The sequence below is a fragment of the Enhydra lutris genome, unplaced genomic scaffold, assembly GCF_002288905.1.
Source record: "Enhydra lutris kenyoni isolate GAN:26980312 unplaced genomic scaffold, ASM228890v2 scaffoldscaffold33, whole genome shotgun sequence".
NCBI classification, from domain to species: domain Eukaryota; kingdom Metazoa; phylum Chordata; class Mammalia; order Carnivora; family Mustelidae; genus Enhydra; species Enhydra lutris.
In genome coordinates, this window is record NW_019154117.1 from 6,846,521 (window position 1) to 6,864,476 (window position 17,956).

A 17,956-nucleotide genomic window follows, 5' to 3' on the forward strand; every position below is an offset into this window, starting at 1 on the left:
TCTCCCAGCCACCCCTGCTTGTGTTCCCTCTCTCACTGTGTCTCTCTCTGTCAAATAAATAAGATCTTAAAAAAAAAAAAAAGCCTGGGTCAGGGAAGAAAAACCTGGGGCTTAAAAAGTCCTCCTTGTGAAACAGATTCCAGAGCTCTAAAGGTTTACAAGCCATGAACACTCTGCCCTCTCAGTCTAGTTGTAATTGCTTTCAGAGTTAGACCTAATGCGGATATATTTAAGAAGGGATATAAAATTCTCAGTGATGCTAATAAATTGTACCAACTTTAGTTCCTTACACTGTTTGATTTCTTGTGAAATAAGGATGTGAGAGAACCAAAGACGTACAGTTGACCCGTGAGCAACAGGGAATCAGGGGCACTGACTCTGCCACATGTCCAAAATCTGGCTTTAACTTCTGACTCCCCAGAAAAACTTCACTACTAATAGCTTAATGTTGATCAGGAGCCTTACCGATAATAGAAAGTCAATTCCCACGTGTTTTGTATGTTGCATGTACTATATGGTATATTCTTACCATAAAGTCAGCTGGAAAAATAAAATGTTACTAAAAAAACAAGTCAGGAAAATACATTTACAGTATGTATTTATTGAAAAAATGCTGTGTGTAACTGTGTGGATCTGCATAGTTCAAACATGTGTTGCTCAAGGGCTGGTGGTACTGAAATTTTCTTTATTTGTTTTTAATGAGACAAGTTTTGGATTATGGATAGTTGCTCTTGGAATGGTGTCTTGATCACTGACTGCCCTGTTAGTGTTGTCAACCTCACAGACCCCTCACTGGGACTAGCAGGATGGAGGGAGTGTTCTGTTTTCTCTCTGAAGGAGTCTACCAACTGGCCACGTTCTTAGCCGTTCAGTGAAGCCTGTTATCCCATTGTGCAAGAAGACTTGGACAGAAGAGGGAGAGTTTCTCTCTAAGTCTAGATGTCGGGGTTAAGAGTATTTGTTGAAAAAAGCCAGTGAAAAAGAAAAGTATTGTATCGTTTGTCTTATGACTTATAAAACTCAAACGACTCTACTGAATATATTCAGTTTCACGTAAGAAGAGCCTGCCATTCTTGTTAAAATATAAGTCATGTGAAAGGTTTAAAATATTTTGTAGCAATTACTTGTATCTAATATTTTAGAATATTCAGATTATCTCAACACCTCGAGCATTAGTGCATGCATGTACATGTGTACATCTTCCGAAGTATAAATTTACATGTTTTATGTGTTCTTATGGAATGAAAATTCAAGTATATGCAGTGATCATTGGATCAAATAGAAGTGAAGTTATACAGCTCAGTTTGCACATTTTTCTGTGAAGTTGGGAGTCACAGTAGTTGGAGAAGTACTAATGATTGTCATTCTGTATATCTTTATAATTATTAGAACCCCTTTACTTTCGGTCTCTCACCTGAAGATTTGATAGGGTAGTAGAGGAAATTTCCCCTTGTCTCCACATCCGATTCCCAGCAACATCACCATATGGGGCATAGCCACAAGTCTGGAAATAAATGGAAACAGCTTCTGATCGAAAAAACGGATGTCATAGAGCCCGTAGTATAGCTTAATTGGAAAGATGAAGCCATCCTCAAGCCATGTACCTAAACTAAAGGAGCAGATGAGAGTCCACTTGATTCATGGGCAATCGTGGGGTAGAAGAGCTGGCAAGAGGAAATGTAAGTGACAAGGTGACAAGGGTCTTCTGTTTGCTTTTGGGTTAATCAACACCAGAAGTGTGTGCACATTCAGTGGAAGGACAAGTAGACCCAGGTGCTCCAGTAGTTTTGAGTATCATCAGTAAGCGACTAGAATATAGTCCAACGCAGTGTAATAACTTTGGCTTATTGATGACGGTATAGGTAATCAAAAACACGTAAAGTATCCTGGGTTTAAAAAATAAAGGAGAATATATAATTTTTTAAAATGCCTTCTATTGAAAATATTTCACATGAAAATAACTTCTGCACGTAAATGTCTTCTCTAGTTTCAAGGAAACTCACTCATGGATAATTTGCATGCCCTTATTTAAGCAATAAATAAGTCAGGTTATTATAGAGCAAAAAGGAGACCAGGACTTCTCAGGTCTACAAACCAAGTAAAAATGTTTGCTGCAGTTTATTTTTCACATTTGAAAGAAGAGTTGAAAGAGAGTGTTGGCGTATGTATTTGAGTTATTCTTCCAAATCCTCGTAGCAGAAGTGGTAGAATGGAGCCAAGTGCTTTTGACAGTGTGCTGGGCTGTGTTTGATCCCAGTAGCCAGTCTCAGAATATTAAGGTGCATTTATCATTCCTCCAATAAACACCTGACCACCAGCAGTTGCTTATAGAAAATATCCATCACATCTAAAAGAGATGGAATCATAGAATCGTACACTCTTACAGCTGGAAGGAAGAGATTCCCCCAGTCCAGTCCATCCTCTTGATGAGAAAACTGAAGTCCATCAGGGTACCTTATCCACAATCATATAACAACAAAGGAAGAACCCAGTCCTCTTGTCTTTGTTCTTACAAGAATGCCCCCTTTAAAGAGGGAAGATAACCCAAACAGGAACATACACATGTAATAAATTTTGTGCATATGAAATAAAGGGAAAAATCACACTTCAGTGAGTATGTCCCAAGTAGTGGGGGCAGGTGTCACCTCCTGCCTCTTTGAATGGTCTCTTCATAGGAAATGGATCTGTGAAAGAAGGAAGCTTTGTGGTACAGAGAGGAGAGAGAGGCCAGTTGGAAACACAGCAGGGCTGCTTTTGCTTTGATGTAGACAGATATGAAAGCACCCATGTCTCCAAGGAGTGAGGGAGGACATGGACCCTTTTCTATAGAAGACCTTCTCTAAGGGGCGCCCCAGTGGCCCAGTCGATTGGGCATCTACTCTTGGTTTCAGCTCTGGTCATGATCTCAGGGTCGTGAGAGACCTGCGTGGGGCTCCACGCTTGGCAGGAAATCTTTCTGAGAGTCTCCCTCTCCTTCTGCCCCTCCCCCCGGTCATATGCATTCTCTCTCTCTCTCTCTCTCTCTCACTCTCACTCACTCTCAAATAAATAAGTAAATCTAAGAGAAAAACACAAGACTTTCCTTAATATAGACTTCCCAGGCTAGTGGAAAGCACCCCATATTTAAAACTGGGAAATCTTAAATTTCCCAGTAGACTGCTCTGGCATTTCTGCAGTGTGTGTAACTGAAGTTCACTGAACTTTGGTTTCTCCATCTCAAAATGGACATTGATTCATAGTAGACTACCTCACAAATTATTCCTTCGTTCAGGTGGGAAAGAGTATATAAAGGTTTTTTTGTTTTTTTTTTTTAAATAATTGGAAACATTCAAGTGTTAGGTAAATTGTTATCATTAATATTGTTATACTGTGTGCTCTAGAGAACAGTATTTATTTCTTTAAGGCTGTTTCAGAGATGAATGAACTCTAGCAATTAGGCAACTTTAGACTTCTGTTTCTTTACACCTCCCGGCGAGTGGTTTTCAGCTTTGATTGATGCTAACAGTTTACCCCCCCTTTCCTGGGCTGGGAATCTCAGGGGGTCACTGCAGAGCTAAGCATCTAGGGCTGGTCGGTTGCTCTGGGGCAGCTCAGGTTGTCAGGAGTCATCGGTGAGAAGATGATCACATGCCTGCACCTTTGGCTTTTGGAAATAAATAAAGAATCTTGGCACTGAATCTGACGTTCACTGTGCCCCTGCAGTGGTCCCCCATGTAAAGATAGTCTCCACTAAAGATCAGAGAATCAAAATTAATCACGATTCAGTAACTATTAACTATAGTAATTCGTGTAAAGTTTGTTAATGGTAACAGTCACCATTTACCCTCTTGATAAACGTTTATTGAACATTTTAAATGTCCTTCAATAAGCAGTTTCTATGCAAGATCTCACTTGGCAATTACATGGACTATTTACTGATAAGGAAATGGAGGCCCATTTAATTTTGCTGTATACGAGAAGCTCTCTAATTTGTTTTTCCTTAGACAGAGCCCCAGGTTTTTCTCTTTTGTGGTTGTTGCCCTCTTGGCATCAAGTGGAGTCAGGTTGTTATTTTTCAAAGAAAAGAGGTAGGGAAGGGCATCCCTGTAGAAATGGTTTAACAGGAAGCTGTAGATCAAAGAAGTGTCGTGCATATTTGTAGCAAGACTATACGAGTTCGACATACGAATCCCAAGTTGCCTTTGTGGTGAGGACCCCTTGAAAGTCATGAGAAGAGACTAGTGTCTGCCTCTTTCAACAATACATCGCCAGCACCAAGCACCTCGTCAGCGCTCTGTAAATATTTGTTAAGTGAATGAATGATCTCCACCTTTTCTTTCAGCAAACAGCTTCAGCCTCCTCCTTTCCCTGCCTCTCCCACGTTTTCTACTAAAGCTGCTGCAATTAATACAACTACCCGCTCTGAATTTAATGTTTCCCTCCTCTCCTTGCCCAATTATAGACGTAGAGCTAATGAGGAGTCAAGTACTTCAAGAGCCACCAATAAGGACTGAAGAGATGGGGTAACTGTCATTCACCAGCAGGGTTGACGTTTGAAGTCATTTAGACACAGACACCCTTAGTGTGACATCAAGGAGGCGGTTCACACGCTGAAAGAAAGACCCTCCCAGCATTCCGTATTTTCCTCTGATCTCTTCATTTTTTAACCTGGCTTCAGACCTCAAGTCGCCTCAAGATCTTCTGGGACAATTGGTCCAAATTGAATCTCAAGGTTCCAGTAGAAAATTTTAGCCTCTTGCCCTGATGAGGAGCTCAGTGTGGAGACTGGTTCATGCTGATCAAATGATTGTGTACTTTCTAGAACGATAAAAGACTCATGTGGCCCATGCAGTTGAGACATTGCACGTGGCCCGTGCGTTTTTCACCTGCTTCAAGAGGGACTTTCCCAAATGTCTCATTTAGTCTGTTAACAATCGTGATACGGCGAAATACGAGAGCAAATATAATCGAGTAAATAGAGGGCATTCTTTGCCTCTCGTTGGATTCCTTCAGTGTCGGTACATGTGAAATTCTTGACAGAATTAGATGCAGTTTTACAGCAGAGTTCCAGCTGTCCAAGTTCTAAATAACAGCTACCACTAACCCCATGGGGGAAGATTCCTAACAATTTTCCGTGTTTTCTGTGTTAGTGACAGGTTTCATGCGTACACGCCGCTATTAAAGCATTAGACTTTCTTTGATTTCTTAATCATTAACAACTTCAGCTCGGATTGCCCATGGAGCTGCAAGCTGTTAAAATGATCATTTGCCTCTTGCTAATTTGGAAACCAAGAGCTGTTTCTTCATTTGATGAGGCACAGGTCTTTCTCAGAGCGTGTGCGGCTCAGCACTGAGGAGCTGCTGTCAGAAAACCTCGTCTAAAAATACTGAATTTGTAAAATAAATGGGACGAAGAGAGAAGATACTCTTAAATACTAAAAAGTTCAGTTCTTTAAGGGATTCACCAAGGGACTTTTTTCGGTAGGAAGTGTCTCTGCCTTTATAGTTTCATGTTTAAATGGTACTTTATGAAGAAAGCAGAGAGAGGCAGGAGGTCCGGAAGCTGTTCAATTGCTCAGAGGTCAGTTGGAATTCAACCGGGGTTAACATAATGTTAAATGCTCATTTGAGTCAACAGAATGTAAGAAACATCCTGGAAGATATCTATTACTACATGGCCTTTTCGAAACCATGCCTCTGCCATGTTTTCCCCATAGTAAATGCTCAATAAATATTTGTTCAATCGATTTGATAGATGCTATGATCAATTGGTGGTATGATAAAATGAAATCTGTTCCCCTGGGTGCCTGGGTGGCTCAGTGGGTTAAGCCGCTGCCTTCAGCTCAGGTCATGATCTCAGGGTCCTGGGATCGAGTCCCGCATCAGGCTCTCTGCTCAGCAGGGAGCCTGCTTCCCTTCCTCTCTCTCTGCCTTCCTCTCTGCCTACTTGTGATCTCTCTCTGTCAAATAAATAAATAAAATCTTTAAAAAAAAAAAAAAAAAAAAGAAATCTGTTCCCCTGAGGATGCTTTCATTCATTTATTAGCCACTCAGTGATACTTATTTATATTCCAAATGTAGTTTATTGGGAACAAATTAAAAATTGAGGACTCAGTTTATAAAAAAGTGACTTTTCTTTGATGTGATGGTTGTACTTGCACAACATTGGGCTGAAGGAACTTATTTTGGGGCCAGCAGGCTATTCAAATATCTGGGAGGCTCGTGAAGGTTTTGTTCCTAAGCCCCATGTTAAAAATTTTGCTGGGTAGTCTAGGGTGAGCCTATCATTTGAGCTTTCTGAAAAGCTACCCAGTTACTGATATACATTTAGGTTTCAGGACCTAAGGTCTGATGATATCATCTTTAACTGTTTCTTCTAAGGAGAATTAGTTACTACAGATGTTGTTCAACCTATTTGTAATGTGGCTCTTCTTGACCTCTTGTGAAACTTTCCCTCGGGGAAGACCCAATTCTCAGGTGATGGTAGTGATAGGATGTTTTCCTTAGAGCTTCAGGTAAATGACCATCCAGCTTCCCTCTGTCCAGCGTTTCTGATTTCCAGGGATTCTAAGGACCAACCCCATGTCAGGCAATACACTGAGGATACGCCCCTATGTGACTTGGTACTGAAGACAAAACAGGAAATGCAAAAGTCAGTATTACTGGGGAGCTCTGTCAGAGGCTCACAGGAATGCTACTCTTGTATATGAGCCATATTCCTGCCCTTCCTGATTTCATTATGGCCCACACTGCCCCCAGGCTTGGCCCTCAACCTTTCTCTGAAGAGATACAGCAGAAGGTTCCGGCTTACAGAGGTCCTACTGACAAGGCAAACAAAGTGTATCCGTTCATTCTACTGTTCACCCTACTACTGTGGCGTTCGAATAAATCCACTCATTTCTCCGTTCTGACTATTTTCTTTCCTTTTCTTTTTTCCTTTCCTTTCCTTTCCTCTTCTTTCCTTTCCTTCTTCTTTTCCTTTTCCTTTACCTTTACCTTTCCTCTATAAGGTTTGTTCTTGTGTACTGACAGACCCGCACGATTTCTCCAAAATTGACCAACTTCCGTTTTATCTACAAGCTAATCTTGATGTATTTTCCATCTGTATAATATATGTACCTCTAATCACCGCTTCCCACTCAATATCATTATTATTAATTATAATGTGTTCTGGTTTTGAGTGCTTATTAAAATACCATATTTCTTTCCCTTCGGAATTTCCTCTGTCTTCATCTTTCTGAGGAAGCAGATAATTTTGCTTACGAGCTGCAGGCTTGATAAGTACTGTGTGCGAGTAGATTGTGGGAGAGCAGCTGTCCTCTAAAAACTTACATTCTAAAAGGAATAGACATCATTTCCTTTTATGGCTAAATTTTACTTGTCCTCGACATTTCTGCTTAGGAAGTGTGTGTGGTATACTAGATGCTGTGCGGGACCAAGGAAGTTTGATAAAACAAAGTCTCATAATTACCCTCTAATCCCATATTAAAATTTAATAGAATTTAAATCTGTAAGATATCTTTCCATTTTCCCTTCTGCAGTGTAAAGAATTGAAATCCTTTTAACCATTTCTGTTAGTTAATACTAACATTTAACTTAACTCCATTAAGTTAAATGAGGAAACATGTTTAAACAGTTTTAGCCTGTTCTATTAGTGGTATAAAATTTCATAGCTGAAAAAAGAGGGCTAAAATCAGATGAAGCCTGGAATGGGTCAGTGAGGGTGAGGAACTTCCTCAGGGATAAAATCATTCAGGGCTTCTAGAAATGAATGGTTGGCAACTGCTTCCCCACATGAGTACTCAAAGTACTTGCCCCACCGAGTCTTTTTTGGTTCTCTGGGATGATTCTTTAAGGAGGAAAAAAATTTAAAAATTCAATTTTTCATCAGTGACACTTGTAGCACAGGATAGTACTAACTCTTCAGTCATCGTTTGGTGTGGCCCCAGTGGAAAAGTCCTTTCAGATTTTCCCCCCCATTAAATAAAAGGATAGGTTTGAGTTGTTCGGTGTCATTAGAAAAATAACAATCCACATTTGGGTGGCAAGGGGCCATCACCAAGATGATAACACAGATGACGTGTGTTGTCCTCTTTTTCCCACCCTGTTCACCTTCTGACTTTATGTTTGCTTTTCGTAGTTCTCTGTGAGATCTGTCACAGAAGCAGTGAATGTAAATGTCGTTATGAGGGACGGCAGCTTTTCTTGGAATTTTTGTTTATCCAAGTTCTAATGAACAACATTCAAGATGGAGTCGCTTCCTAACGCAAACTGCACATTGGTTTGCGTGATGTCTCACCGGGTCCATCCGTTTCATATCTGTTGTCAGAGTGCAGGTGCCTTTGGGCGTGCCCTGCTCATGTGTCAGGAACATTGTTATTCTTGGTAACTTCATATCACTGATGCAGTTGATTTGTGGTATTAGTGTTAGAGTCAAGTGTCTGGGTGGAGAGAATATTAGGTGGTCTTATTTATAAGTATAATGAGAAATGGGGAGAAGATGGGAAAATAAACAAAGTGAATAGTATCTCGAGGTCCTAAGCTTATTGTAGATTTTAATCTTTTCTTACGTTCATCTTTTTTCCCTAAATTTTTAACATGAAGGAAAATAAATGAAATCTTTGAAAAATTCTTCTATCTTATTTTGTATTCACTCATCTTAGGACACTTGCCCAGGCTTTTTTTCATATGTGCTGTTTCTCTCTCAAGCAGACTGTCCTTCTTGCCTGTGCTGCTGAAGCCTGTCTTCTCTGTCTTAGCAGGAAAGTTCATGAGTTTGTATGACTAGGACTTAAAGATAAATGCATGACTATAGCGGACGTGGATTCTTTTTTTTTTTTAATTTGGTAACCTAGGTTTATAGGTGGATTCTTGCATGTACTTCTCTGCTAGCTGATGCGTATGGTCTTTGTATTTGCAGGCGAGGTTAGGGGTCAATGGAGATGACTGTGTTGAGATGCATGGAAGGCTTTAGGAAGTATGAAAAAGAGTGTGGTAGAGTTTGTATGCTGAATCGTGTATGAGAGATATTAATTAATCGAAAGCCATTCATTAACATTTCTCAGGCCCCTGCTCCTAGGTCTAATTTCAGATTAAAGTCCCAATGTAGTTAAAATGTTTTCCCTTGACCCACTGGCCACTAAATATTATGTTCACACTGCGTGTCATCACGGGCATTGTAGCCACCCCATCCGAAGAAATACCTTCATAACTCCTTTGTTCTTAGACACATTTCTGAATTTTCAAAAATTGGTCCCCTTCCCCAATCCCTCTCCCCTTTTTCTTTACACAATTGAAAAAATTTCTTCATCCTAACTTTTTGAGACTATCAGGGAAAAAAAAATCCTCCAACGATCATGGGACATTAAAGAAGATAGAGTAAAATCAAATGCCTCAGGAGTTATGTGTAGTGCGAGAAAACAAGGAATAATTATATTTGTTTGTTTTTCCCCATCTAATATTTTTAGGTACAAGCCTATGCAGAAGGTGGATGGGGTTGCAGATGGTTTCACAGGAAGTGGTCAACAGACCGGCACATCTGTTGAACAAACTGTAATAGCCCAAAGTCAACATCATCAACAGTTTTTAGGTATGTCAAGGTGTAACGCATAGTATGGTTGCTATTAAGATGTTGAAAACAAGAGAACAATAGTAGTGTTTTCTCCAACTGCTGTGTCTATTACAGATGTGAGCCACACAGAAACATTTGTGTGTGCGCTGAAACTCTGCCTATCATGGGATAGTTCTAGACCATTTCTGTTTCTTCGTGTTATAGAGCATCTTTCAAAAAGTATCAAGCCGTGTAGGACTTCTAAATGCATAGGAGTTAAAGGCTCATAGCTATGAAATTGTCTTGAGGAATTTGTATTAATTGGGCTTTCATGATCAAAGTTGTGTTTACTTTCAGTAGTTAACTTCAAGGGCCCACAAGAATTCTCCTTTCCTATGTATAAAGTTGCAAATGCGTGGTCTCAGGTTAGAAAAAAAAGAAATTCCTATAAACTTTAAAAAAGCTGTTCTTTTAAACTGATCACAATATAGCCTATTTTTGTAATTCCGTAGATGGTTTATGTGTTGCTTGTCATTTAAAGAGTGGGGAAGTAGAACTCGAACATTCTGCATATTGTGGTCATAGCTACCAGTGCAAGGACTGGCGTTGCAACCGACAGCTTTTCTAGAGATGAACATGCGTAGATTCCGTACAACATATCAAGATAAATAGAAGCCAGAGAGTGCACCAGAGAGTGCACGTGTGTGTGGGTTGCGTGTGCGTTTGTCTGTGTGCCCCTTCTGACAAACAACTAAAAAGGACGCTCACGTCAAAATAGTTACTGAAGTTGAAAACACGATGGCAACCCTTCCCAAACTGAAGTCCTCCCGCACACTCTTGAAAGCCTCGAACTCTCAAAGAGGGTTTTAATTTTGTTTTCTAATCCTGTATTTTTATTTCAATTCAAATCTGTCAAGAAATAATAAAGACATATTCTGGGTTATCTAGAGGAGGAGAACGATTACTGTTCTGCGGTTTTAGTTCACACATTTCTATTTGAATTTATGATAAAGCAGGCATCAAAGTGTACTGATATCCTGAGCCCACGAGAAAAGAACAAGGAGAGACTTACTATGTAGCTTATACAAATTATGTAATGCATCCCAAGGGAAGGCTAAATGATGTCCCAGTGCTCTGTGTGGAGGAAAGTTCCACAGCTCGTTTGAATACAGAAGAGTAATGGGGGAACCAGCCACCAGGAAGTACATGTTGGTAGAGGCCTGCCAAGTTCAGAAGATCTGGGCTGCGGCGGTCAATGCCACATTCATGCTGCAAGAGGTAATTCAGTTATAGGATAGCAGCAGCATCCATCCTGTCAAATTCATATTGTTAAGTTTAATTTGATTTTTGTAGTTTTATTTGGGTTCATTCTGTAGCTTTTTGGCTTATGATGATACAAGAAGTATGAGCATAACAAGTGTAAAGCTAGGTTTATTTTTTTATTAATTCTTAAGTAACATAATAATAAAATAACTACAATTGATACTGGCCAGCTTGAGATATTTTCCTTTCAATAGGGGTCCTATGTTGAGAGACATTATGGTATGTTATTTCCAGTGTAACAGTAGTGAAAATTTAGTTCCTCCACAATTTTAACATTCCTCCTCTATCCTTTCATACTGATGATGTTGCTACATTTTTGTTTGAAAAATACTACTATGAAAAGTTCTTAATCGTTGGACTCTGGCCTTCACATTTTTTTTTTCCTTTCTTAGTCTATCTTAAATGTCTCCTCATTAGTCTGTAATTGCCACAATCCACAATAGTTTTTTTTTTTTTTTTCCCTGTTGTGTTGTCATGGCAACAGATGCATCTCGAGCACTTCCAGAGTTTGGAGAAGTTGAAATCTCTTCTCTGCCAGATGGTACTACCTTTGAGGATATCAAGTCACTGCAGAGTCTTTATCGAGAGCACTGTGAGGTAAGTTTTTTCAAACACAGTAGGAATGCATGCTAAGTTTTGCCAGACTGCTTGCTAAAACAAAATAATCCAACTTATTCCTAAAGGACAAGGGAAGTTGGTTCATGAGTCAAAAGTTCATCATTCTTCTTATCTCAGACTGAAGAAAGGAGGGCTGTGGGAAAGGGAGAATGCATTTTACTGCCCATCTTCTTAGCATCTCCTAATCAGAATCCTTGGACGTGGCAATTCCATTTTAGGTACATACCCTAGAAAATATGGGTGAATATAAGTGAACTTGTTGCATTATTGTTTTTAGTGCAAAAGATTGGTTGTAGCTTCCACATCTAAAAGGCAACTGAGTAAATAAAACATCGTACAGTCTGTAGAGTACTATGCAGCCATTAAAAATAACAGACCCTTCTAGATGTACTCCTGTGGACTGAATTCCCGGGTTTATTTTTAAGGGAAAAGTAAGATGTAAAGCAGCATGTATTGTATACTATCATTCGAGTGAAAAAGAACATGTATATAAATCTCCAGCAGAAAGAACAAAATGTTCAGTGTGTTAATGGTAGTTGCCTTTGTGATGGAGACTGGATGAGTGGGAGTCAGTGGAAAAGAATTAATTTCCCAATATCCCTTTTAACCTTTTGAATTTTACACCATTAACTGTGTATTTCTGTCAAAAATATTTTCTGAAAAAAAAAAATATATATATTTTCTGGAGGGCTGCCTTGCTGGGTCAGACGAGCATGCGACTTTTGACCCCGGGGTCATGAATCCAAGCCCCACGTTGTGTGTGGAGATGACCTCAATAAATAAGTAATCTTTTAAAAAGAGGGAAAAGAAAAAGATATGTCCTAGAAATGTTTAATGGAGCATTTTAGATGTTATTGAGGTTATTGAGGGATTATGGAGGCTCTAGTTCTGTTTTGTTTTTGTGGTTAATTAAAGTTTCTCTGGGTATTTCCCATCCCTGCTTCTACTTCTTCTTCTGAGTATTCCCCACTGGAACTGGCTCGTTGTCTCCAAGAGGTGACCACTGTCCAAGCCAGCCTTTTAATACACCTGCAGCTCCCCGGGTGGGAAGGGCAGAACAGATTGCAGCAAATGCTTCTCCTTTTGAAAGAGGAATCTGTTGAGAATTTAAGTACCTTTATTCCAGGGCTATTTGTGATCTGCTTAGAAGTAAAAGATACTCCTTGGGGTTTCACGGGCAGTCATCCTGACTGCTGACAATGCAGTATACGGTGAGAAGTCTCCGCTCAGAGCATTCACAGACTTTTTTTCCCCACTCCAGAAATACAGACTGCTTGAGTGCATCAGAGTGCTTGTCAAGGGTGCTGGATTATTACCAACCAAGGGCAAGTTCTCTCTTTATTAACAAACCATGTGCCAAAAGTGTTTTCCAACATGTCCTGCCGGTTCGTTCCCAACATTTTCTGGAACGATGAAAGACTCTTAATACTCCTCTCCCTTTAAGTACTGTGCTTCTCCCAACATTACAGAATTTCTAGATGAACCTTATGTATCTCAAAAAAGAAAAAAAAAATCTTTCTTTGGACATGATTATCATGTATCTTCAATAAAGATTTATATAAAGATTCCCTAAGCAATTTCTCATGTCTTTGTGTTCAGGTGAATCTTGCGTTAAGCAAACCGGCCTACACAGATATAATTTGGGTTTGTTTTAAGTTTCTTTATTTGTTCAAAATATAAATAGGAGCAGGGTTTATTTATATTACTAAAGAATGTCCAGTAAGCTTATTCGAAGTGGAAAACTCCACCAGTAAGATGAAAGATGACATCATCTTTTGGATTACAAAAATTACATTAGCGTACCCACATTCGGGAATAGTCTGTGTGAAGAGATACAGTGGTGTGTGGTAATCAGTCTTTGTGGGAAATGGCAGCCCACGGAGCCCAGAGAATGAATGATCCCCACTTACTTCAGGATCACCAGCATTCATGCCGTCTCTCATGAGGCATGGAAAAGAAATTCCAATTGTATGATAAAGAAGAATTCCAGTTAATTTTTTTCATGTCAAACTTCCAAACTTTTGAAGTGCAGGTGTTCAGTCTCATATCCCGTCCTGTAAATAGTCACTTGCCCTAAGGCAGTACAATAAGGATTATTTAAAAATACATTTGCCTATATATTTTAGTCTGAACATATTTGAAAGTAGGTGGACAAATGGTAAAATGTTTTATTCATTTGTAAAAATGTCTCAAGCGAGGCTGATGTGAACGTCCTTTTCAAAAGAATTATTTGAGATTATTTAATTTGGAGAGGGACCACATGTAAGATGCACTGAATTCTTCCCTTGCCTTATTTTTTTTCATATTCTATACCATTTATGTTTTTAAGAAAGATTAATCTACCTGTTTTGCCTGGGTTTTTTTTTTTCTGGAATTCTCACAATTTGCTTATCAAAGCTGTTTTATAAGTATCACTAGTTTTTTTATGGAAGGCACGAGCAGAATTTTCCACACAAGTTGCTGCAACAGTAATTGGTTTTATTTTTATAAAAGCTTAGCTTTCTTATAGCGATCTCATAGATAGAGATATGTAGGTATTATATGTGGCATTAATAGTTGCTTTATTAATAGATATCTCCTGGAATGTGCCTAAGGTACAATTGGGAAAGGAGTGTAATAATTTGCCTTGGGGTGCCTGGGTGGCACAGTCGGTTTAGGGGCCCAACGCTTGGTTTTGGGTCAGGTCACGATCTCAGGGTCCTGACAATCCAGCCTTGGGTCTGGCTCTATGGTCAGCACGGAATCTGCTAACTTTCTCTCCCACTCCCCCTCTGCCCTCCCCTGTGCTTGCTCACTCATGCTCTCTCTCTCTCTCTCAAAATAAATAAATAAATCTTTAAAAAATAATAATTTCCTCCTTGAGAGCTTTTTTGCCTAGGAGGAGGGCCATCTGTCTGCCTTTTAATTTCAAGGCTTAACACTTGCATCTTTTATTGTTCCTGATATCAAAGGATGAAAAGTGTTAATTAACGTGCTCCCAAACATGTTTTGCTTGATGTTTGACTTGGTTTCAGGGTGTGTTTATATAGAAAATCCATTATTCTCTGTACCCTACAGAGGGCCAGAGACCTACACGGGTGTCACAGACTCTAGAACTAGGGAGTTAATAGTTTTCCTCTTTTTGCCTCGGATACCCAGATTGGCTCTCTTGGTTGCCCCCAGTGGTCTCCTTCCTTCTAGGAATTTTGTGGATCTTGCTGGGGCTGTTTTACCTGTCCTCATTCTCAGTGCTGACGACGCCAGGCACATTATGCTGATGGCTTCTGTCTTTTATGCCCAAAATAATCACAGAATCACATGTTCTTTGCACAAACAAGTTATTCTTTGGTTTTCTGACTGCTTTTATCTGAAGGCAAATTTATAAACTAATTGCGATGGCAGGGGGAAATTAAATATGATCATCAAAATTTAATGAAGGGGCAAATTTTAGAATCATAAAAAAAATATCTTTGATGCAGCTGGGAAATGGTTCTAGGAGAGAAAATGAAGGAGGAGATGAGGGCCCTGCACCCAAGGTTAGAGAAGGGAGTAGTCTTAAAGCTGCTCTCTAAAGAGAAGGAGCAGAGGAAGGATTAAAGCGAAGGCATGGCTTGACTGCAGAAGTGCCCTTTTTCTGCCCAGATGGACACTGTCCTCTGAAGGCCAGCCCCGTCGTGGTTCCGGCCCCAGCCTCTGGTTGACTGGGAACACTCTGGAATCATGGTCAGCAGCCCCAGGACAGGCGCGTTTAGCCTTGGCTCTTGTCCGCCCCGCACAGCTAGCTCCACACCCTTCACTTCTGCGCTCTTGGATGGCCATGGGCTCCCCTGGCCCCCTGGGGACTGTGTGCTTCTGGGTCTAAGAAGGAGAAGAGTGGCTCCCATCGTGGAGGCAGAAGGAAGCAGCATGGAAAGGAGTGGAAGAAAAGTAAGAGAAGACAATGGAGAGGAAGGGAAGTAAGCGAGAAAAAGAGAGGGTAACGCAAGGATATGGGGCTGTGTTGGGGGGACTACACGTCATCCCGTTGGTCTTTCCAGAGTTCTGTTCTCCCTGCCTGAGCTCGTCGGTTTGCCGATGTCCATCAGCAAAATGTACCCCAGTTTGACCGTGTAGCTGCCGCTCCCGCAGCCGCGCTCACCATCTCCATATCCCGGTACGCCACACGCTCCTCACCAACCCCATCAGCGGCGTCGTAAGGCAACTCTGATGACCGTTCGGTTTTGTTTTTGGGTTTTTTTTAGGCAATATTGGATGTTGTTGTGAATCTTCAGTTTAGCCTGATAGAAAAACTGTGGCAAACATTCTGGCGCTATTCTCCCTCGACTCCAACCGACGGCACTACCATCACTGAATCAAGGTCAGAATCAATAGGCTTTTCCGATTCATGTTCATGGCTGAGTAGATGTCACAGCTAATAAATGAGAGATCTGTATACCAGTTGTGAACCTTACCTGATAACATTAAATGAATAGATTGAGATGAACCACAAACCGCTCTCTCGAGGCTTCCGTGTGTGTGTCGTAGCTCCCATTTTGATCGATCTGGGGGACCGTGGTAGAGCTATTTCATCCTCAGGGAATGAGTATCGTATCTGCCCTTCATACCGTCCGAGTGTGATGGCGCCTCGGCAGCTCTGGGGGACTGTTGTGTGTATCCGGCCGCAGGGCGCCAGGGCAGTGGTGGTGTAGTTCTAACCTCAGTGATATTTGCTAAACTAAAACTATTTTTAAAGTCCATTTTCTTTTTTATCCTCATTTGCCATCTATTCATTTGCTACATTTATTCACACCAGCAATCTGAGTGAAATAGAAAGTCGACTTCCGAAAGCAAAGCTGATAACTCTGTGCAAACATGAGTCTATCCTGAAATGGATGTGTAACTGTGACCATGGGATGTACCAGGCTTTGGTGGAGATTCTCATCCCCGACGTGCTTAGACCTATTCCTAGTAAGTTAAATGCAGACGAGTACGGATGCTTTTGTTCTCATACATTCCACCCAAGTAGTTTGGGAAAGTGACGTTGCAATCTAGGGTGATTCTAATCTCATTTAGATTTGCCAATTAAAAAAAAAAGACGCAACACAAGAGTTTTGCACGAAAGCAGCCTAGAGCAAAACTGTAGGGAACCGGGCAAAAAAAAAAAAAAGATCTGTTCTCCAATCGTTCATTTTCTTTTCGACAGAAAAGACAACTTATGGTGTGACAGCCCCAATAACTAATTGCAAGAACACTCCCAGGCCAGGCAACCTTGTAAAGATTATTCTACCCAAGGACACAGTTTCCTTCATAAAGCCAAAAGTTTTTGAAATCTGTAGACCAGCCTCTTTCATGGTTGCTTCTGATTTGAAATGAATTTAGCTTGGTTTCCACTGAAGTTGAATTCCTATATAAAAGCATTTACTTTGTCCAGTCCGTCATGTTGAGAACTACAAATGCAGTTTCCATTAACAGTAACGGTTAACCGGCATGGTGAACGAAAGGTCTCTGTGTACAACTGCACGAGCATTGTATTCCCACCGTGAGGCAAATAGGAGTTACATAGATAAGTTAGATGACTTTTTTTTCTGTGATTGTTGTTGATGAAACTACCTTGTGGCCAACAAAGCTATTTCTGCAAGTGTCAATATAAACGCTAGTATGGATGCTTGTGTCCGAGGCAACTGGAAGGATTTTATGCCAATATCTTCATGAGCACCTAGTGACCTTAGCTTTTAATGAAATGGGACAGAGTTTCCACTCCGCAGTGACATAATAAGGTAAAAGCAGTCTCATAGCTCATGAAATTGGCAATCGTGTACTTCAAGTGCACCGTTCACCGACGATTTATATTAAATCATAACAAAACAAGAAGGAAGGAGTTAGTAGAAGAAAAGGTGAAGATACCAGCATTTGTATGTCTATGCTTTCTTTTTTCTCAATATGATAAACAACAGTGGAAGATAGGAGTGCTTTCGTATGTTTCCCACCATCTTGAAATACATGCTTAGCCACTCGTTTACATATAATATCAATAAACATGTAGATGGCTCTAGAAATAAGTTTTTAAAAAAAGAAATCCAACCATCAGTGTCTCACATTTTTATAAATTGGTAATATTTTCCACTCTCTCTGCGCCATGTTTCCTGACAGTTGACTAAAAGTGATGTTGTCATGGAAAATTTCCATGCGTGTATTCTCTACCGATGTACGTTCCAGAATCTCGATTTTCCTTGTTTTTCTCCTGCTCCCTGTGCCCTGAGTGATAATCTCTAGAGATTTTTAAGAGAAGTTGCGTAGGGCTGGCTCCTTAGCCTGTGACATCTTTGCCCCCCGCCCCAAGTACCATTTTTCTCATGAAGTACAAGAAGAGAGATCTGTGAGCTCTTTCTTGTTTGAGGCGAACCAACAACGTCAACTTCATTAAAAAATTCTGAAATCTTTTGCTTCTGTTACACCACAGGACTTGTGCAGTCAACAGTTCCCTAACTTAAATCATGTATCCGTTTTAGCTGACTCTCAGCCTCATAA

At 40.3% G+C, this 17,956-nt stretch overlaps 1 protein-coding gene across 2 annotated transcripts in view; it reads left to right on the top strand.

The window, feature by feature from the left end:
• The window catches only part of LOC111153619 (regulatory factor X3), a 155,239-nt gene that overhangs the window by 94,948 nt on the left and 42,335 nt on the right, over positions 1-17,956 (top strand). For both annotated transcript variants that reach the window (XM_022512762.1, XM_022512761.1), the window contains exons 7-10: positions 9,447-9,568; positions 11,337-11,449; positions 15,691-15,806; positions 16,242-16,396. In XM_022512762.1, the coding sequence (XP_022368470.1) occupies positions 9,447-9,568; positions 11,337-11,449; positions 15,691-15,806; positions 16,242-16,396 (506 nt within the window). The remainder of the gene's footprint in view (positions 1-9,446; positions 9,569-11,336; positions 11,450-15,690; positions 15,807-16,241; positions 16,397-17,956) is intronic.